At 36.1% G+C, this 22,954-nt stretch overlaps 2 protein-coding genes across 2 annotated transcripts; one reads left to right on the top strand and one right to left on the bottom strand.

Annotated features, from left to right (window-relative positions):
- Positions 1 to 1,039: 1,039 nt before the first annotated feature.
- LOC122071274 (60S ribosomal protein L27-3) lies at positions 1,040 to 1,722 on the bottom strand. The gene has a single exon (XM_042635602.1). The coding sequence runs from the start codon at positions 1,615 to 1,617 to the stop codon at positions 1,210 to 1,212; it is 408 nt and encodes a 135-aa protein (XP_042491536.1). The 5' UTR covers positions 1,618 to 1,722; the 3' UTR covers positions 1,040 to 1,209.
- A 10,535-nt stretch (positions 1,723 to 12,257) lies between these two features.
- Positions 12,258 to 21,874, top strand: LOC122071269 (dual specificity protein kinase CLK1). The gene is made up of 7 exons (XM_042635595.1): positions 12,258 to 12,730; positions 13,096 to 13,996; positions 14,302 to 14,581; positions 15,417 to 15,524; positions 16,229 to 16,507; positions 17,618 to 17,761; positions 21,245 to 21,874. The coding sequence occupies exons 1-7, from the start codon at positions 12,442 to 12,444 to the stop codon at positions 21,419 to 21,421; spliced, it is 2,178 nt and encodes a 725-aa protein (XP_042491529.1). The 5' UTR covers positions 12,258 to 12,441; the 3' UTR covers positions 21,422 to 21,874.
- Positions 21,875 to 22,954: the final 1,080 nt, after the last annotated feature.

Here is a 22,954-nt window from a genome sequence, read left to right on the forward strand (position 1 = left end):
AAAGAGATTGCTGAATACAGATTCCAATAGAAAGAAACAATACCCATATGACCCAAACACACTAGCATTAGAGCCATCCAATTAGGAAAGCTACATAACATTCAACAATCAACTGATGAGCAGCAATGGAGGGATATTAGCCACAGTTCAAAGTTCAGATGATGGATTTCAGCTCCACTCCACCTGAATGCAACTGTGTTTGTTGATTACAAGTACACACACATAATACTGCCATTGTGGTTCCCAAATGCCCTCCCCAATGCCAGCAGGGGCTGTACCCATATTTTCATCACAACTCCCATAAAAATTAAGTTCTTGGCATCAAGAAGCTTAAGTAGAAATGCCCTCCTCAATGCCAGCAGGGGCTGTACCCATATTTTCGTCACAACCCCCATAAAAATTAAGTTCTTGGCATCAAAAAGCTTAAGTAGAAAAGAGCAAGGAGTTGAACTCACCTGATCCTTCAAACTCCTCATTACTGAATCAAGAATCGTAAACTCTTGTTGAACCGGAGAAAGATACTTGCCTTGCATCTCCATAATAACAAGATTCCATCCACCATTCGGGTTTTTGATTGAGGCAAGGGAAGGCAGAGGGAAGTAGAACATAGGAACCATCTAAGTATAATACATTCAAGATTGTCTATAAATGAGAGAAAAAAATGAGGGGAAAAACAAGTATAGACACCAAAATTATAGATAAAATATTAAGATAAACCATGATCAGATATGATTTAGATTTATCTTACTTTAATCAATATATTTCAGCAATTGAATTTCTAAACCCAAAATTTAGTTACTACACAACCCACTACGCAACTTAGAAATGATGTTCCTAATGCTAGTGAAGCAGCAGAAGTTGGAGAGTTGATTCTACTCAGACTTGAAAGGCAGAAGTTTCACATTTGATAGAGAATATAATCTAAGATCATGTTCCCCTACTCCAGAGATGAATGATCAAGAAGATCTATAATCCAACTACTTGGTTCCACAGGTAATTGTTACCTCTAGCTTAATCCACTTCCTCCCTCCAACTAAAATAACCTTAAACGCCATTTTAACTATTCAGATACTCAAAGAAATCCCATTTCCAAAATTTGCTTTCAATTAAAACCCTAGAAGATAATCAATAAAAAGAAAACGCAAAAAATTAAATCTGCAGAACATTGAATCCTTACACATTTTGAATCCTAGAAAAACCAAAATCACCTCAGAACCTGAGTTTTGTGAAGAACCACCTATTCTTCCCAGTCTTGAACCTCTCCTCAAGACGAGCTTTGGCCTCCTTAGCGGCAGTGATCTTCTTGTCCCGAGACTGCAGAGAATCGACTGAGACGACGTCCTTGAGATCCACATCGAGGGTGTACCGAGTGGGCATGATATGATTGTAGTTCACGAGCTTGATGAAAGCTTTCACACGGGACTTCTTCGCAGTCTTCTTCGCTGAATCCTTGCGAATCACCTTCTTGGGGTATTTGGCGATTCCTGCAACCAAGCAATGGCCGTAAGGACGGTCTCGAGTTCCATCGTCGAAGGATCTAACTATTACAGCTTTTCTGCCGGCGTAACGACCCTGCAGAACGACCACCGCCTTGTTAGGTTTCAGAAACTTCACCATCTTCGCCGATTCTCTCTGATGGTGGTGGCCAAATGGCGGAGGATTTTAACTATTAAGCTAGCTAGGGTTTTAGGTGAGTAGTGACAGGATGTTCGTGTCGTTAACTTATTTTCACGTTTTCTGGATTATAACTATAGATTTGGCATCTATTTATCTGAGTGACCTTTAAGCTAGGGTTTGGGGTGAGTGGTGGCGGAACGTACGTATCGTCAACTTATTTTATCGTTTTTCCAATTATAAACCATAGATTTGGCATCTATTTATCTGAACCGACGATTAAAGTTCCATCTAGTAACTAAATCTCGACTACTGCGGTGACAGCCGTGAGTTGCCTCTCTAAGGATGTAAAATAATTGCTGTTGCTTGATGACTGATTGACGAGTCTGCTTTTCATCATTTGAAATTCCGAGTGGCAACTCGGGAAGTTGCAACCCGATGTCAATCGATCGGATTGGTTCGGTTTGGATTCAGTGGGGCTTTTGTCCATGTTGGTCCGTTTAAATAATCCATCCTAATATAATATTAGAAGTGAAAGTTGGCCTGACAACCTGAATTCGCCCTTAACTCACCCAAACAGGGCTTGGGCCAAATTTTCTGACCCTAGGGGCAGGGTTAGGGTTGAAAAACCCTAAGGGTGGGTCGGGCTTAGGTTGACGCCTTAACCTGATCCAACCCAACCCGACTCGGGGCAAAATTTAACCTTGAATTTTTATATTAGAATTTAGGACTCCTATTAGTATTTTATTTTTCTATAATTTTTTAATATATATAAGATTTGAATGGCAAAAATAGGTCAATCAAGGTTAATCAAATTATTGCATAAGCCAGGGTCAACCCAACTTGGCCTTGATAGGGTCAATTAGGGCCGTGTTGGGTTGGTATGGACCCGACAAGGTTGGGCCTAAACATGAACCTGGCAAGGTTGAGTTGGGCTTGGGTTAAATTTTGAGGACCTAAGATTGGGTTAGGGATTTAAGAAATCCAGCCCAATCCTTCCCTATTTCACCCCTGCCTATATGTTAGGCATAATCTCATTTATAAATGGTTAGTCAAGTACTAATCTTTAACCGCGCTAAAAAGGCCTTAGTCAGATTTAAAATGGGCTAATGAATAATTGAGCTTTAAATGTATTGGGTATAGTGAACAGGTTTTAAATGAACTCTTAAGCAGACTATAAGCAAGCTTTAAACATGTCAGACTATTAATGAATCAGTCCCACTCGGGTGCCCACCAAGTAACACCCGAGTGCCCACCAAGTAACACCCTTGCACCTAAATGTATTGGACTGCAGCCCGACCATAGTTAGCAAATTCGGATTCAGGAATTATTCAAGCAGAGAATAATTCGAAATAATTCGATTGATTAATTTAAGGATTCGATCAAAAAAGCAGACAAAATAAAAATTGGAGTTGTATTCAGATTCGAGAATTATTCGATTAAAAAAATAAAAGTCGGGGCAAAAAATTTGGATATTATTTTTATAGTTTATTGTATATTTTTTATTTATCAAGTTATTAACTTGATTTGTATACTTAGAAATAGCAAATTACTTTATACAATAAAGTAAAAAACTATGAAAAAATTGTCATTAAGCGATGGAAGCAATGGTTATTGTAATTCAATTTTTACTCATGAAATAGATTAGGCCCCAAAACAGTGAAAGCAAGATTACAACTACAATAAAACAAATAAATAAATTGACTACAAAAAAATTTCATTATCCTTTTGCTTGGGTTCACAAGACCCATATTGTACTAAGTAGTACTAATTTTTCAAAATTAAAGCAACAATATAAAAGACGATTAATCGATACGGCGATATGAATCTATCCTGATCCCCCGGAACCTCAAATTATCCATAAAGGCTTGATATCTCCCCTATCTTAGGATGAACTGATGAAGTTATGAGAAAGAAATGAAACAAATAGTAGATTCGTATGACTGTTACAAAAGAATTAAGTAGAGAAAAAAGATGGGAAGAAGGAGGCGGAAATTTGGGGGAGGAGAAGATGAAAAAAATATATATATATTTTCGGTGGTGGGTACCGTGGGTTTTTTTTTTTTTTTTTTAATACTGTTTAAGTGGACCGAATAATTCGATTTAATTCGATTCGGCCTGAATTATTCACGTTTGAAAATCAAATTAGTAAAAAGCACGTTTTTATTGAATTTTATTTTTAATTTGAATTCAGTCAGAATTTTTTATTTAATTCGAAAAAATTATGTTCGAAGAATTATTCGGCCGAATTGTTAAGCCCGACAAGTTTACCAATGAGGCTAGGCCTATTCAGGTTTTAACCAGTCAGACCTATGATTGACATCCCTAACAACGTCTGTGCTTCTCATCATGGCATCTATTGGAATTTATATTTGATCTTTCATTATCTCCCAGCATCACCGAAGTAGTTAGGTAATACCCAAGAACCAGTCTAGAGCTCACGGGAAGAGACCGTAACCTTCAGCTGCATCAACGTCATAGTTAGTCTCCTCAAGTAAAATGAAGAAAATGAGATTCTATATGGTTAGATTGATAGTTTGTCATGAAAGAAATGGTCACGAGTTCTATCGTTGAAGAATCTACAGATCACAGTTTTGTTAGCCTTCAAGAACTTCACCATTTTTACCTTTAAGCAAGGTTTCAAGAATTAAGCAAGCTGATCGGCCTTAGCAGACTAGTGTGGTGGGCTGAGGTGGGGACTGGGGATGGATGCTTGTCATACTTTTCTTCCCTGAAAAATAAAATAAAATAAAATAAATCCAATAAAAAATAAAAAATAAAAACCCGATCTTCAGAGCTAAATGGGATTGAAACATCTCTTTCAGAAAGATAGAAGAATAGAGTTTGAAAAATCTGCTCTTCAGAACTCACATCAGCACATTGTGAGACAATGTTACATCTCAGTTTCAATAAATACTCCAATGATGACTACAATTAAAACGAATTATAAAGTAAAAGACAATACTACCATCAAAACCAGAATTTGAAAAGTCCTTGTTACGAAATAAAAAATTTTATAATCGAAAACTATACTTATTTGCTTATTGGTTTCCTCCTATGTTCTAATCTTTTCCCAAATGATAATATCAGCCACATCCACATAACTCTCTCAGTGATAAAGTTAGATATTTATAAACGATTTCATGTTGATGAAGATGGACAAGTTCTAGTGCAAAATTCTGTCATATCTTGTGGTCCGGTAATGTCACAATATGTATAGATGGTTTTCCATAGATGGAGTGAAGATTAGTTAGTTTTATATGTATGTTTATTTATTATGGATGAAAGAAGTCAATATTGTGAATAAACATCTCATATTTATGTAAAGTGAATGGATGAAAGAAGATAATTGTGAATTCTCATATGATATTCATGAGAAGTGAATGATTGAACAGGTACGATGAAGATTAAAAATGACAAAAATAAAGGTGTACATAAGCCAGCCAATTGTAATGTGCAATAATGGATCTAAATGACCGAGCCTTATGAATAATAGACACTTTTGATAAGGAATAGTGATTTTGAATATACCCGAAGGTTTTTGCTCTATTTTTGCTTTGATAACAAGGACCAACACCTCACAATTAGATGGAAGGTCATGAGTTCAACTCTTCTTGGAGTCTATCTATAAAAAAAAATTATGATTTTGAATGCGAAAAACATGTTTTTAAAGAACAAGTTTGGTCTAACTGTCTTTTCTTTTAAGTTTCAAACCTCCATGCATTATATGTAAATGCTTAGCCCTGGGGAAAATTTTGCTTCTCCATGAGTGAATAAACTTTCTCCTTTATTTTTCCACCCTCTATCCAGTAGAAATTGTGATGTCCAAAGACATGTTTTTATTGTAATAAAAAAATTCTGTATCAATGAACATTTTCCAAACAATGCCAAGGAGTGTCTGAATTGACAAGGGTAAATGCCCCAAGGAGAGAATCTGATTCTTCTCCACCCCTTGGGCTCATGGGCCTTAGACTTTCTTGATCATTGTGGTTGTGGTGTCTTACATGGGCTTGGGTTTGCAGCCAACTTTTAAGAGAGAGCCAAAGATTGGATGTCAAGCGGCTTGGAACAATAATGCCAAACCACATTTTTATACCCTGATCATCCAACATCAAATTATCTTATTAATTTTGTGCCTATACATATAGTTGACATATCAAATGAAGAGGTAAAACCCTAAAACATACAATTTCATTTAATCATTTAATCATTTAATCATTCAATCATGTAGGAACCGTACCTAACAAGTCTGAAGGATCGGGCTCCTCTATAGAGCATTATAGGGTAATGTAGATCCAAGGGCTAAGAGCCATCAAACATGCAGTCCAAGGTGCTCCCAACCCTTGGATTTATGCTACACCCTCTTTCGCATGACAGAGGATCCCGATCCCAAGTTTGGATCCTTGGAGAGCTTAATCATTGGTGGAGAAGATTAAATTAACAACTTTATGCCCCCACATGATGCATTTAGTTTCCAAAGTAAAGAAAGAGACTTTGGGTTTTGATTATTGAATGCTAATTTAATTCTAGAAGTTAAATGGTTTGCCCAATAATCACACTATTACCATACTGGGGCAATTTCCTTTTTCTCGATAGTAACCCTCAAACTTGCATACTTAGCAACATATAATATATCGAACAAGAATATAAGATTCAAATTATCTTCAATGCCAGAGGGTGTCAAGCGCACATCCAATGATTAAGAGCTCTTTGGGCTCTTTCATACAGAACACTACTAGTACGATAGATCATTAATTTATGTAGGTTGTGGGAGGCTTATAAAACCTATCCAAACAACAACATTATGAACAGTAAGTTGTTACTTGATATGAACATAGCTTTTTTGCAACTTATCATGCCTTCTCAGTTCACGGGTTTGAGTGGATGTAAGAATTAGAATAGGGTCGGTGTATTGTTGCCATTCTAATTAATTGAAAGGTCTGTATAATTATGAATTTATCACATGGACACTCCAACTTTCAGCCCCATGTATTGAATCTCTACAACCACCTTTTTTCCTTCTACTCAACTACATGTGAGAATCTTCTCACACCCGATGGGAATTGAATATAGATTCTTGAATGCTCTCCATAACTGGCCCATGAAGTGACATTCAAAGAATAAGTGATTACGATTTCTCAATCCAGCCATCAAAAGAATAGAAAAGGGAGCAACTTGGACTTCTTCCACCCCCCCCCCCTCTTAAGGGAGCATGATTTCTAGCTAACACATCCCAATCCAACTTAGATGAGACGTGCCAACTTCTTTTAGCTTCTCATGCATACATGTTGTTTTCTATACAAAAGCATGTGCAAATATTTCTTGTGCATGGGCCAGCTCTTCTATTGATCCAACTTATGTAATTAATAAGGGATTTGACTTCTCTGTCCAAGAGTTTAGTCTACGCTAGTGTTCCTTCGATCTATATCTCTCCTCCCATAATATGGGGTATATATATCATTTCATAGGGGAAGAGAGCAATGGACACAAGAAGGTGCTAGCATACGCTAAGCTATCGGACATGGAACATTATCCCAATTGATGAGGAAGAATGTTATCTATCAGAGAGTGAGGCTCCCGTGCATAAACCTTTATGTTTGTCTCTCTCATTCTCCTCCTTATAAAAAGACTTTCGTACCCTGTTTAGATTGAACAAAAAATGGGGCACTGATTGGATCTTATGTGGTTGTAGGAGTCATGCTTTCAAATAGAAAATACTTCACCATTTAATAAATATAACTTTGATGCCAATCCAATTAATGAATCACAAACAATTGCTTTTGTGGTGGATCAAGATTTTTTTTTTCTTAGGTTATATAATGATTTCTTACTTTTCATAAATAAATTAGTGTTCATTGTTTTCTTGAGAAAAATAAAAAATAAAACTAATAACTAACGAAACCATTAGAGATAGTGTTGAACTTTTCCTTCACCTAAAACAAATATTATTTTGTATCAAAACACCTAATCAAATAGAAGTATTTAACTATTGATAGCTTGTTACCGAAAAAAAATAAAAACCTGTTGTTAGCTCTAGTTAGCTAAAACATTGCCCTCTCATGAGCCATGGTCATAGAAAATTGCTTCAAACAATTGAATTATATAACTTTTTCATTGGTATCTCCTTTATAGAAGAGGGGAGGGCATAAGATAACAACCAAGAGGTTTGAAGTCAAGACCTCCTTGTTATTATGGGTTTATTAAACCACAACATCACCAATTATGTTAGGCAATTAGCGTTTAATTATGGAAGGTAGAGTTCCATGAGAGGATGACTACAGTATGATACTAGGTTCAATCTTGGTTAAAATATCTCTACACTGAAAGGCCAGAATTGTAAATTCAGAAAAAGTTTAGAATTTTAATTAGCTAAAACTTGTCATGAACTTACTGCAACTACCCAATAAATAGTCTTTAATGTTTGGAGAAATGGAAAATCATTTCAAAAGATGAATTGTGTGCTTTCTTTTTTCTTTGTTAGGAGAATTATATCTTTCACGCTTTAGAAACATATCATGGCATGAACGTGAGGTGGGACACAGAGTACTCATCTTTCCCTCTTTTTCCTTTGTAAGAGAAAAGTAAGTTGGACCATAAAAGTACAAGAGTATTTATGATGACCACACCACCCTGCCAACAATGTTAAATACTGATCATCGATCTCCACTAAAACTATATTGTTTAACAAACCAACTCTTTCGTTCATTCATTGTGAAATAGTATTTGAATCACGTATCATATTTATATTTTTTAGGTGACTCATTTACATTGCACTAAATTTTGTCATGCATGTACATAAGTTTTGGGATCAAGTGATCAATTATTGTATGCATTGATTAATTCTTTGACACACCCTCTCACATAAATATAGGTCACATGATACTTCTCTTTCCTTTTAAATTCTCTATTCTATGATTCGTAACCTAAGTTCTTCGTTCATGTGAATTAGTACTTGGGTGTTAGAGGAAACCCTTCCCATTTATCAATTTTTTTTTTGGGGATAGATTCTTTACTAAAACTTGTAATGCATAATACACACCTACCTTTTAGAATGGCCATCATTTTTTTATCGCGCTTTTTTGTCTTTTCTTTTAATAGATTGGGTTTTTTCAGTTTTTGATTAAAAAAGAAAAAGAAAAAGAAAAAAAATGATAGATTCTTAAGTAAAAGAAACCTGTAATATTCCTCAGGACCACAACACATTTAGAAATTAAGTTAAAAATGGTTTATACATTTTAAATATTCTAACATAGGTAAATGATATGAGATTATTCTAACCATTAGGATTGAGAGTCATCTCGTAATTTATTTAAGTGACAAATATCAGAGCTTAATAAAATCAAATACACTTCAATGTATGACATACATCAACAACTACAATGTCCTTTTCCGTAGGCCTGCATTTTCATGGTTCTGTTTGTTATGTGCTAAACTCTAATAAAGTTGCAACTTGACATGTGAAAGAAAACCTAAGGCTCTATTGAGAAAAAAAAATATTAAACCAAAGAGCCTAAGGCTCTATATATTCATAAAATTTAAACCCCATTTGATTTGCCATGTGACAATTCTTATCATTTAAATTAGTTTGTAGGTAAGGAATCTCCTCAAAAACAAAAATAAGGTTTCTCAATTTTTTCCTACAAGTATATTGGAATAGATTCTAAGAAATTACATACACGTAACCAATGTATCATATGCCTTATCAGACCTTTTTTTTGCTCTCTCTCTCTCTCCTCTTGACCATGAAGAACCGTGTAAAATATTATTCCTTGTGCTTCGTCATTGATGTGACATGAAAGATTTTCTTCAATAATATAAATTGGTTCGGTTTTGTGCAATGGGTTTGATTAATTCCTTGACAATTCCAACACTAAGGGGTAGGATCATTGGACCAATACTCTAATTGGCTCCCAACCTGAGATCCAAAACAATTTACTAATGGGTGAACCGGTCTTGGACATTATTATGGTATCCAGGATAATAAAAAAAAAAAAATTTTAAACATACAAATAACAAATATATTTTATTAAGTATAATTTAATATTCATTCATAAGCATAAATATAATCAGATATCCAATAAACTAAGTAGTTACCAACTAAGATCCATAACCATTTACTAATGGGGTGGGTTTGTTCCGGTCACTATAATAGTGTCTAAAATTCAAAAAATTCTTATTTAAACATGCAAATATCAAAATATCTTTTATACTAGCAATCTAATCATTTAATAATTTATTCATATAACTAAATATCCTTTTTGGTAAAGAGAAAAAAAAAAAAATGTATCCAAAATCAATGTAAATAAAAAATTGATATTATAGATATATAGTGGGATAAAAGCATGTGGGTATAGAGAATATATGTTAAAGAGAGATTAAAAAGATGGGTGAGCTGAATCATGCTCTATAAGTTGGAAATAGTCCATACAAGCTTTGGCAGCGTCTGGTAATGTTAAAAAAAAACGTTTTTTAAGTTTTTTTGTTCTATAGGAACAAAAAAACGGAATAAAGCATTTGATGTATTTATGGTGTGTTTCATTTTTTTTTTTTTAACAAAAATTAGAAAAAAAAAAAAAAAACTAGAAATGATAATTGACGGAATGGCAAAAGGTGGTTCCGTCGTTCAAAAAAAAAAAAAAAAAAGACATTGTGACATAAAAACTAAAATTTTCATTTTTAACACAAAACGTCTTTTTTGAAACATAAACGTTACCAAATACAACCTTTATATTGATAGTTCTTAAATTAGGAACACTTTTTCCAAAAATTAGTATATATGCTTGAGTAAAATCTAGAAAGATACTAGAATATTTACATCAATAAGGGAAGAAAAAACTATGTATTGCTAGATTTGGGATTTATCAAAATTGGAGCTCATGTTTGCAGGAAAAATCTTTCTAGTTAGGTAGAAGGAATCAGATAGTAAAGATCTCATCTCCCATATTACTCTCCCTCATCAGAATAACACCCCACTCAGTTGTTCCTATCATCAATGACATTGTTCACCTATCAATCTATTTAGAGCAGTGCTCTTTTTAGCAAGTTCTCAGAGATTGTAACAACTTCATTGATACTCTGGCCAGGAAGACCCTATCCATGGCGTGTAGGATAAATTGACCGTTATCTACTCCATGGATTTAGATGTTATATAACTCTGAGTTTACGTGTTTCATACGTCTTAACGAATAGAATTCTGATTACCAAAAAAAAAAAAGTTAAATGGAATTAATTTATTTTCGCTTATGTAAGCCGTTGTTGGGCAATGAGGAAAGAGGGTGACAATTAAGCTAATGTGGATAAGTTCAAAATGCCATCAAGCTGTCCCATGCGAATTCAATTTATAAAAATCATCCATTCAATCATAACTCACTATTCTAACTTGAAACATCAATACACAATTTATTGGTCTATCGTTTTTAGAACGTTTCGTAATATTCTTGTTTCAGAAACGGCATTTCTTATCATAATTAGAATTTTTCATTTTCATGTTAGAAAACTGTTTTTCACCTTAAAAAATATCGAAACATAGTTTACCATATTCCAACATGTTCGTTTTTTACTGTTTTTTTTGTCTGATTCGTTTCATTAAAACTAAAAAAAAAAAACCGCTTACACCAAACGAAAGATTTCGTTGTTCTATTCCGCAAAACAAAAAAAACACCATAAATGTTATAATAGATGACTACCAAACGTAGCCGAATTGATTCAAAAAACAAGATGCTGAATCATATATTAAGTCAGCCGATGGACAGATTCTAGTTCCAATTGATTGTCTCCCGGTTCTCGATTCTAATATTAAATTGACCCCCTTAAATCCCTGTATCTTTAAAAAAATTAGACATACAATACCCTATTTGATCTTTTCCAAGGGATTCATATCTTTTCCAACCATGATAACTGAAGAGGAGCCAATAAGACACAAAATATGGCACAAAAAACCTCTACGTGAAAGTAGTGAGTGAAAGTGAAAGTGAAAGTGAGCATTGAACAATTGAGGTGCATGCCACAATCTTCCTCGCCATTGGATCCTCACTACCAGTCATAAAGGGTTTGTCAATTTGAATCACGAAATATAGGAGATAAAAGTGAAAACCTATGTTTATGGAATCTCTCCTGGCATTCGAGGTATAAAAATCCTCTCCTGTATTGCTAGTGCAATGAGGATCTGCAGTGTTGAGAGCACCTTAAAATGTGTGTCCCAATGCTTCAGCCATCAATGTTTACTATACCGATACAGTGGCTACTGAAGATGTACACTCGGGTCGGAAAGGACCGGCATTTTTTTTTTTTTTGTTTCTTCTGGGTAGAAGACGGCCGCCTTGTTGTAGGTGAAAAAGGCCGGTAAAACAGTAAAAATGTTAGAAATGTTAACATACGATAAAACCTGTCCTGTTACTCCTATCCCCATCACCACTCACCACTCACCACTCACCACTCACCACTCCGACCAACGACTCCCCCTCTGACCTCCTACCAGAAAAGTAAAAGAACAACAATAGAGAACCATCAACCAATAACGCCACGTGGATGAATAATCTTTGTACAATTGTCCAGCCTGTCTCATCGTACACTATCCTGGGCCCACATAGCGTCCGAAACATCTAAAGTTGGTGAGATTTTTCATTCTTCTCCTGTGGCTTCAGTGTTACAGTTGGGTATGTGTGTATGTGTGTGTTGAAGGGATCATCATCTCTTTCTCTCTCTTTCTTCAATCCACCATGCAACCCTTAACCCCTTTTGACCGTCTCGGTTCACTTTCTGTATATGATGATGGGGTTTTAGTTTTATTCTTCTTTTCCCTCACTCTCGATTTGAATTCTCACGTCCATGGCCGTCTCCGACGTCGGAGCTGTTTTAGATTTCTTGAGGAAAAATGGTTTCTCCGATGTAGAATCTGCTCTCAGAGACGATATCGTCGAGAGAGGCGATTTGAGTTCTTCCGATTTCGAGATGTTTATGTTTCCGATTGCTCCTTCGCTTCCTCCGGTTAGAATACGATTGGGTGGTGGTCGACAATCGAAGGTTTCTAATGGTGTTGATCGTTCCGATTCAATCTCTGATTCGTCTGATGATTTTGTCAGCATCGGTTCTTCAACCATCGTCGTTTCTCCCTCTGGTATGTATCCAAATTATGATTCTTTTTTTCCAATAATTCGACTTCAGAACCGTCGATTTATTGAAAAAAAATGTTCCGATTTTCCTCTTTTCTTCGACGCCACGGGTGCATTTGTGTTCTATCTTAATCCTCTGTTTATATTTTCAACTGAATCTAGGTTGGTCTGATAGATGTTCTTCTTTTGATCCTGAAATTTGTTTGTATGATTGATTCTTTACTTCTTCTGTGTAATAGATGCCATAATCCATTGAAATGTGCCTTGTAGATGTTTGATTGAAATGACACTGTTCTTCCATTCTAGCTGACAGAATTCTCATTCAATGCTTGATTATGAGGTTGAGATAATACGTTTGCATGTTTAACAGGTCTGACGAATCCATATGCCGTTTGGCCTGAATCTGGACTTAAATCCGAAGCTTCATCCGACAGGCTCTCCGAATTTGGTACTGCCCGTGATTACTATGACTCTGATATTCTCTATGATACCCATTGGTACAGCGAGAAAGATGGGGGCTGCCCTAAAAATTCTTCCTTCAGAGGACCAGATTTCTTTGGTTGTCCCAGTCAGGACAAGTATGTTACTGCTTCGGAGGCAGAGAGGCAATGTGATAGACTGTTCGATATAAATTATGCAGCAGAAGGATTTCATTCAGTGACTAGTATTAATTGCTTGGACAAAGAGCGGTTTAATGATGCAGCGATGGCAAATGGTGTTCCAGTTGTAGAGCATTACCAATGGAATGAGAACGTCCAACAGGAACATGCTGTTGAAGCAGGCTTTGAGGATCGGACTGGATGTTATAGTTCTGCTGATCCTCTTTGTGACTGTTGCAAGGTTGAAAAAGATTATTATCGTGGGGAGTATGAGGATTATAACCACATGAAGAGCTTGAAAGATCCTGAGCTGAAGGATCTTCAGTTAAAGCTTGTGCCTGAATGCACTTTTTATTGTGATTCTAATTCGGAGCACCAAAGAAATGAGAGTTCTAGCCACTCCATTAAAAAGGGTTTCACGGAGAATGTAGATATGAAGTTTTGTGAGGACACCGATTTACATCTTCATGATTCAAAAACTGCCTGTCAACCATATGGAGATAATGATTATGTAATAGGAGATGGTGGAGAAATGATAGGAGAGCCTGCTGATGCATCTGGAATTGCAGGGGATGATGACGATTGTGCATCTCCCATTGAGCATCTAGCATATGACATTGACAAGGATGAATATGAAATATTCAACCTAAGAATTATACATAGGAAAAACAGGTTTGGTGACTGTTTCCTTTTGAATTTTTCATTTCCATTACGATTTCAAAGCTTGGCATGAGACTTCTTGGCCAGCCAAAATTATGGTATCAGCTAGTACAGTCAAACGAGTCATCATATATTTTTCCTCATGGCTAGACCTGGCAGAGCTCAGTTAATATATTTATCCTTTTTCCACCAGAGTTCAACAATCCATAAAGGAGCCCATACCAGTTACTAGGTCTTGGCCAAGATCTTAAAGCATTGTTTTGATTTTGGATGTTTATACTGAAACACTTCTATTCATGTTTGTGTACGCTCCACAGGACTGGGTTTGAAGAGAACAAGGATCTTCCTATTGTTCTGAATAGCGTCATAGCTGGCAGATATTATGTCACAGAATACCTTGGATCTGCTGCTTTCAGCAGAGTTGTTCAAGCACATGACCTTCATAATGGGGTGGACGTTTGTTTGAAAATAATAAAAAATGATAAGGATTTTTTTGACCAAAGTTTAGATGAGATCAAGCTTCTGAAGTTTGTGAACAAGCATGACCCTGCCGATGAACACCACATCTTGCGCCTGTATGACTACTTCTACCATCAGGTATGTGCCTAAGTATCTTGGTCACTCTGATGCAGCTCTCAGCAACCTTGGGCTGAGAAACTGTAAGTAAGGTGAATGATATTTATCTTTGACATCGCAGGTTCATCTGACAAAGGAGCTATAATTTTTCATTTTTTATTTTCCTTTGGCAACTTTCTGTAAACATCCACTCATGAGTGAAGGCATTCATTTGGATTCCAACTTCAGATACTGCAAAGATATTGCTAGATTTCTCCCCTCCTTGATAGTTGTTATCCACCTATACCCTCCAGAAGTAAATCCTATCAAACTCAATCTTTGTTTGCATTTGAGGGGGTAACATGGGGTCCTATAGGTATTGGGTTATTGGGGTGTCCTATGCTCTCCAAATTGTTGAAAGAGATTTGATTGGAGGAATCATTTGATCTCCGCTGTGGCGTAAGAAGTTTATCATTCTTTGGTTACTGGGAAGTGGTAAGTAAAAGGTGATTCTACCACTATTACTGGCTAGAATCTATTTCTGTGAGGTGCATCATTGACACTAGCTAACATTCTGAGGGTTCTGTATGTGGTATCCAGATTGAACATCTCATACGGTGCCCAGATTAGCCAATGCTTTAACCAATGAGCTAGCCAATTGGGGTTTCACTGTCTATTTTGTAGCTTCTAATGCAAACAGGACTGTAGTCCCTGAGTGTTTTTGGGTCCTGGGATTGGCTTGTACTCTCTTCTTTCTTCTCAATAAGATTTATCTATTATATATAAGAATAAATAAATCATGAGACCATTATCCAGAACCCTTTTTTTTTTTTTTTTTTTTCTTACCTATGACTCATTTTTTTGGACAATCTTACAGGAGCATTTATTTATTGTTTGTGAACTCCTACGAGCAAATCTATACGAATTTCAGAGATATAATCAGGAATCTGGCGGGGAGGTTTATTTTACATTGCGCAGGTTGCAGGTTGGAAACTTTGAATGTTTTTTTTTTCTTTTCGGTAATCTTTTCGTTTGTAATATTACAAAAATATCATCCCAAAAGCAGTTCCTGTTCTTTGGGAAAACTAAGATACCCTTATAATTTACAAATCCTTATTGAAAAGGCCTTCTAAACTTCCATCATTTTCTTCGGTATCATGATAGTTTTACCCTTTTTAACCTATTACTATATCTGCTCCTCGAAAATTTGGAATAAGGAAATGGTGATTTTGCATAAGAAAGGATGCTCCTTTTTTTTTTTTTTTTTTCCCCTTCTTCCCCCCTACCAATCTTGAAAAATCAACTCATTCTTTCCAAGTAAAGAGAAGTTTTCTATGGGGTTTTCTCGCTTAATGTATGTGAACTATATGGGTATCTTTGATTTTCTGATGAGTAAGGGTATATATCACATTATATGTTTTTATGTGGGTAATCCTCGTGATTTTATCCTTTTCCAGAAATTGGGTTAGGTTATCATTCTTCTCATTTGACCCATTCCATTGCAAATTTTATTTGAGATATTCGAATTTGTACGAAGTCATCAATTTAAAAATTCTATCTATTTATCAGCTATTATATAATTGGAGAGCAGAAAAAGGTTTTAGACAAGGGTTAAAAATGAAATTTCCTTTGGTCATTCAGTTTCTCAAAGTGTCTGAAATATAATTGTGGTTTTGTTGCTTTTATCAGATCATAACTCAACAATGTTTGGAGGCGTTAGACTATTTGCATGGTCTGGGAATTATCCATTGTGATTTGAAACCTGAGAATATTCTTATCAAAAGTTACAGCAGATGTGAGATAAAGATCATTGATCTTGGGAGTAGTTGCTTTCAGACAGATAACTTATGCCTATATGTACAATCTCGCTCCTATAGGGCTCCTGAAGTTATACTAGGTCTCCCATACGATCAGAGGATTGACATTTGGTCTCTTGGTTGTGTCTTGGCTGAGCTATGCTCTGGTGATGTAAGTTTTTCTAGTCTGTTTTTATTTTATTTTATGGATCAATCATACCATCAGTGTTTCTAGCTAATACTCTCATTCCAAAACAGGATTTCACACTTCTTTCTGTAACTTCCATTCTCAGTTTACATGGTATATATGCATGCATATTTTTAGAACTTGTCTATATATATTTGTATTATTCGATGGAATCAAGGCATCCCTAAGGAAAGTTTCAGATTCCATCTCAACACGCAGAGTCGTAGGGCTCAAATCCAGCAGGTCAAACACCAAAAGTAATACCCAATCTAGGTTCAGATTGACCCCCAAACTTAGTCACATGTGAGTAACTGGTAGTAGTTCAATCCATGAAAGTAGGTTGATGATCCAACGGCTGAATTCCAAGTTATTAACAAGAAATGAAATAGAAAGTAATGTTCCAGAATCAGAAACAGCAATATAGCTTCAATTCCTACGGCAGAACATCATCAAAGCTGGAACAACTTTCCCATTAATCAGGTAAAACATGATATTCATTCCAAAAAAAAAAAGATCATAACGTATAAAAATCAACCTCATCCAATGGACAGATTCCCTGATTTACTAGTTATACCAAATTAGTATCTAATGGCAGAATTTAGCAACTACCTGTATCTTTCTATCCAAAAATTAGATTAGGCTACAATTAAGGTTGATGGAAGCATAGGATTATCTCCTAAACACTTCAGAATCTCACAACAATCCCATGGCTAGATGTTGAGATATCGATACCTCACTGTTGCAGCCCAATAATGGTAGAAAACAGAAACCGCAGGCTTGAACAAGTAATGGCAGGTCTGGATACAGCTCCTGGTCGACCTCCTTATGTATTCCAGCAACTAGATGCCTCAGTGGGACATTGAACAGCAGCAACAATCATTCGTTGAAACACGGTGTATTGATGCAGAAATCAAAGGACAATAGAACGAAGAATGATTTTGCTTTATGTCTATTCTCTGGTGTTAAGACCTCTTATTAGGGCATGGGCTAATAAAACTAGTGTGGTTCTTGTTATATTGGAATCATGTTGTCTACAGAGAGACGCATGGTGCAATGGATATTATTTTTTTCGCCCTAATGTCTGTGTTCTAACAGGTGCTTTTTCCAAATGATGCACCGGTAATTATACTTGCTCGCATGATTGGGATGCTTGGTCCTATTGATATGGAGATGCTGGTGAGCGGGCAAGAAACAGACAAGTATTTCACAAAGGAATACGATCTATTTCATGTTAATGAGGTGTGTCTATATTCTCCCCCAACTTAAACAGATATTCAACTTCTCATGCTAGATGGTAACTGTAAAATTTTTTGCTCATATGCTGTGTCACTGTGATGAATATATTTGGAAAATTTGAATACCTTGGTTCACATGAGGCACATTGTGCAATCAATAGTTCAGAGAATCTGTGTCAGTCATGGTTGTGGGGGTATGGTTCTCAATCTGCTAATACCTCAGATTGGTTTGGGGATTCACTGACCTTCAGAAGGTGTGAGGGAGCAACATACTGATGTAGTGAGGCCTGGGTATAGGGTGAAGTTTTCACTTTCTTCCCACGCTTCCTCCTACATTTATGTTGTCAGGTCTGTTGCACATGCCACATACATAAGAAAAAAGTACTTAAATTTCAGTCAACGTAGCAGATGGCCAAAGAAGTTGAACAAATTGTAGTTGGGGTGGTTTGTTGAATGTCTATTAAGATAGGTAATAGGTTATTTATACTATTGGCTTCTTAATATCTTCTTCTGCATGAGGCTGTGGAAATGGTTAGGCACCCTTTGTTTATATCTACTATATGTCCCTTATGATTGTGGCAACTCAAATGTAGTATTTCTGCTTTATTGAGCATCATCATTGCTTGAATGTGGGGTTAAATACCCATTGAATGATTCATTTTTCTCTCAGGAACAATACACAAACCTACATGGATTTTTGTGTTCATCCAATGTGTCAATTTTCACAGGTGTATGCAGATTTTCCCTCTAAAACCTCCTGATTTTTCATCATGTCATTTATTTAGGTCTAAACTTGGGCTTTTTAGATGAGGTTTTTCAGTATGTAGAGATTTGGGGTTGGTCATAGGCTACTGGATCCCCATTCTTGGTGCTCCACCATTGAGAATCTCCTGGCCCATTGCTGGACTGTCCATTGACTTCCACAGTGGCTGTCCTTGTGCAGTTGTCCAGGGTCTCCTTTTTTTTTTTCCTAAATGAATAACTAAATTTATTAGAAGAAAGCCCAGCCAATGAAACAGCGAAAGTAAAATACAGCACCAATCCAAAACAGAGCAACCTTTGTGCAGGGAGAAAGACAAAAGACTACAACAGCTATTACAATGTTAATGGATAATACCCAAAGTAAGAGAAATCCCTCTAGCTCACACTTTAGCTATCTTGTAATAGCTATCACTTCTAGAACCCAATTTAGCTATTGAGTCTCACCATCCGATCTTTCTGGTATCTTCGGCATTATTGGAGTCTCTATTTAGAGATTTTGTTTTAGAAATTTTTTTATTGATAAATCTAGTTATAATTGGACTTCTTTGATTGTTTTTAAACTTGTAGAGTTGTAGCGATACATAATTATATGTTGGAATCAGCATTTGTTGTGCAAGTGTGATGCATAGCTCATTTTCAGACACTGTCCCTCCCGTCTCCTATCAACCGTTTCTGTTGAACCCTAAACAAAGGCAGCTGCCGAACATAATGACTGTTGTCTGATTAATATTCATTGTACATCAATCAGGCAATCTTTCTCTCTCCAAAATTTCCACTTGGCTAATCTGTTGTTCCCAACCAAGGTTTAAGATCTCGCTCTCGCCCCCCAACTTGCTAATCCAAAAAAGAGAGATCTCACCAGATCTCTCCGAGATCATGTATTTTTTCCCGGTTAACTCAATGGTTGGTCTCAGTGGCTATATGGTCTTTGTAGCCCCTGAAAGTTGGTATTTACCCTATTTTAGGCCTTCTAAACACAATGGAAACATCAGTTTTTTTTTTTTTTAAATTAAACCTAAAATTGTACTTTGACTTCGTACACAATTTAAGTAGTCTCCGACTCTTCGAACCTTAGGCTAGTATGCTCTATTTCACAATCCACATTCCACAATTAACACATGACACAACATAATCATAAGAATTTAAAAGACATATATATAAGAAAAGTAACTCCAAATGTGGATGAGGAGGTAATATTCTCTACTCTTTAAGTTTCAAAGAGTGGAGGAATGGCGATCCTCAACAAAAGCACCAAAATACTTGCTCCTTAGTGTTTTTTCTTCAAAATAGTAGAGAGAGAGAGGCGAAATCTTGGCCAGATTTGGCAAGATCTCGGTCGAGTTTTTGTACAATTTATTTCGCATGCATCTCGTCTAGCCTTTTTGAAAAAATGAGATATTAGCGAGATCTCGGCGAGATCTTGAACCATGTTCCCAACTGAACTCTTCGTTCAATCACTATATCTTTTCTCTAACAAAAATAATTCAGAGTGCAATAAGTTTCAGCACAGTTCCATCATCTGTTCAAGTCCTCACTGTCACATCCTTTAAATCATACAATGGGAAAGTACACCATAATTTGCATACCCTGATCCAATTCTTCATTTCTAAAACCATCTATAACATTGTAAGTTCACCAAGCCTAAACTAATCCACCCCACTTAGTGCAACCTTAGTTATTACAAACTAGCCAATCGTTACTTTATCCATGAACTTGGATTTTCTTATAACAATTGCACCACCATCCATACCCACCATCTGAATTATTGGAGAAATCTAACTTTCTCCCAGCTCCACCCTAGAAACTGTATTTTATTTCATCCTTTCAAGTTTATTTGAACCTGTATCCTATATCCTTGGTCCATGCAGTTTGGGGTCAGTATGGGCCCGCGGGACTAGTTAGGCCGAAGGCTTGGATACCTATTGTTAGCAAAAATAAAGCAACCAACCACCTTTCAAACAAATATGTGAATAACTCAAAAAAATTACCGGAACAAGGAAGCAATAAGAGGTATATGAGCAAGGCTTCTCAATGAGGCCTTAGGTTAGAATCTCACCAACCCCAAAACAAGAAATCTCACCGAACAACCCTGTATCTCACCGTTCAAAAGCCAAGATTTCATTCAAATTCTGTTCTTCCATTAGCTTATAGAGAGAGGATTAGAGAGCTCTAGACTCATTAGGACTTTCACCTAGACTTAATGGCCTTTACATTTCCAAGGACTTGGACTCTTTTCGAGATATAAAATGAACCATGCATTTTCAAGGCCCTTCACAACTAACAATGAAACTAACCTATTGACATCCCCAATACTTAACTTTAGACGACTAGAAATAACTAATTAGTTAAATTCGTATGCTTACCCTCATATATGGGCTGTCAAAATAGGCCATTACATTAGAAGACGTAAAAATATTAATCTTATGCCTGTCTAACCCATTAGGATTGGATTTGGGGTTGTTCTGGTGTGAATACTTGTGCTGGAACCTCTGATCCACATCAGAAAGCTTTCCCTTTTTTCCTTTTCTTCCCAACGCTCTGGTTTGCTCTTGGTCAGTTTGACTCCCTTTTCTCTAGTGGTTTATTTGCACCCCATCAAGTGATAGATGACTATACTTTTCTATGAGGGTTGAAAACTAGTGATTTTACTTCGACACTTTCATCTGTAGTAGAGCTTTTTATTAGTCAACCCTCACATGGCCTAATTTTTATTCTCTGTTTCCAGGAAACAAACCAACTGGAGTACATTATCCCTGAGGAGTCCTCATTGGAGCATCATCTACAGGTTTCTGATGTTGGCTTTATTGAGTTCATCAGCTATTTGCTTGAGATTAATCCACAAAGGAGGCCAACTGCAAAGGAAGCACTACAGCATCCATGGCTCTCTTGCACATACGAGTGAATCTGTTTTTGAATATTTCACTGAGTGGCATATTGGGACTGTGTGGTGTTTTGAAGTTTTGAGTAGAAGCTCTTCACTGTGCAAAAGGTATTGAGAGTGACATTCTGCTCCGACTTCTTGTTATTTAATGTCTGTGTGTACAGTGCTTGCAATTTTATTCTTTCCAGGGGGTGAGCACGTCGAGTGCTTGCATTTTTAGCATACTAATAGGTAATTTTTTATTTTTTGTTTCTCTATAACTTTCTAAAAGGTTACATAGTGTGCATAGATTTTTTTTTTTAATTTTTTTTTAATTTTTTAAATATTTTTTATGAATGCTGAATCTCTGGTTTTGTTTAAGCTAGTGAGTTGAAACCAAATGAGTGAGATGACTTGATTTGGAGCCTTTTGGCAAAGTCAGTGGTCTTGGATAATAATATAATGATCCCATAATTATTTGGGAAAATTACCTAACTATTGTAAACAGTGGCATCATTTACATTTTTGTACACTGCGTTTCAATGTAAACAGATCTAAACGTCAAAGAAAATTGCATATTTACCGAAGCATACAAACCAGTGGCATACGTTCATCTACAGGAACTAGAATTTTTTTTAACAAAATTCCTTACATCCGAGAAAGAGAGCACATTGTTAGTAAAAATGCAGTTTTTGATAACAATGCGATTGTGGGGTCAATATGGGCTTGCGGACTAGTTAGGCTGAAGCCTAGATAGTGGATACCCATTGTTAGCAAAAAGGCAAATTTTTTCAATCACCCACGGTGAAGGGTTCAGCAACAAGTATACTGTCATAATTGCTAACCCTTATAAGTTGGGGGTCGAAATAGGTGAAAAATTTCCTTCATCTACGAATCCACGATGAAATTAATAGCCCTTCACTGTTTTCCTATGCCTATCAAAGTGAGAATTTTTTCACCATGGTTTAAGGAAAATTTATTCATATTTTCAATCTCCCTTATTATGGCTAATGAAGAGAAGAGAAGAGAGCTTAATAAAGACAGCCATGGGTGAAACTCTTTTTAAGACATTGATCATGACACTTGGCCGGCCGGTCAATGTTTGGTATATACTTCCTTTGGTCCAACAGCATCTTCTAATCTTCTATGATTCCTTTCTGTAGTAATACTGAAGAAAGCAGCCAACATCTGCTAATTCAATGTGAGTTCTCTCAGACCATATTTGGAAAGCATCACAACTAGGGTCAGAAGTTTCTGCATTTGCAAATAAATCCATCAAAGACATCTCTGAGAGTGTTCATGCAGAAGGATATGAAATCAAAAAAGAATTACATAAAAGACTTCATTATAGTCTTATTCATCACATTATTCTTGTTTGGAGTCATTCACTTCCCCATGGTTAAGAGATTCTCTATATTTATTGCTGTTAGTTGGACGTTGGAAATGGGGACTCTCATTATGCTTCCATAGTACTGTTCCTGGAATCAAATCTCATGGCAATAATGAGAGAATCCATTGACCACAATTTATAAGAGAAATGAAAAAAAAAGAAAGAAAGAAAAAAAAAAAAAAAAA

This window comes from Macadamia integrifolia, unplaced genomic scaffold, assembly GCF_013358625.1.
Source record: "Macadamia integrifolia cultivar HAES 741 unplaced genomic scaffold, SCU_Mint_v3 scaffold_19A, whole genome shotgun sequence".
Taxonomy (NCBI): Eukaryota; Viridiplantae; Streptophyta; class Magnoliopsida; order Proteales; family Proteaceae; genus Macadamia; species Macadamia integrifolia.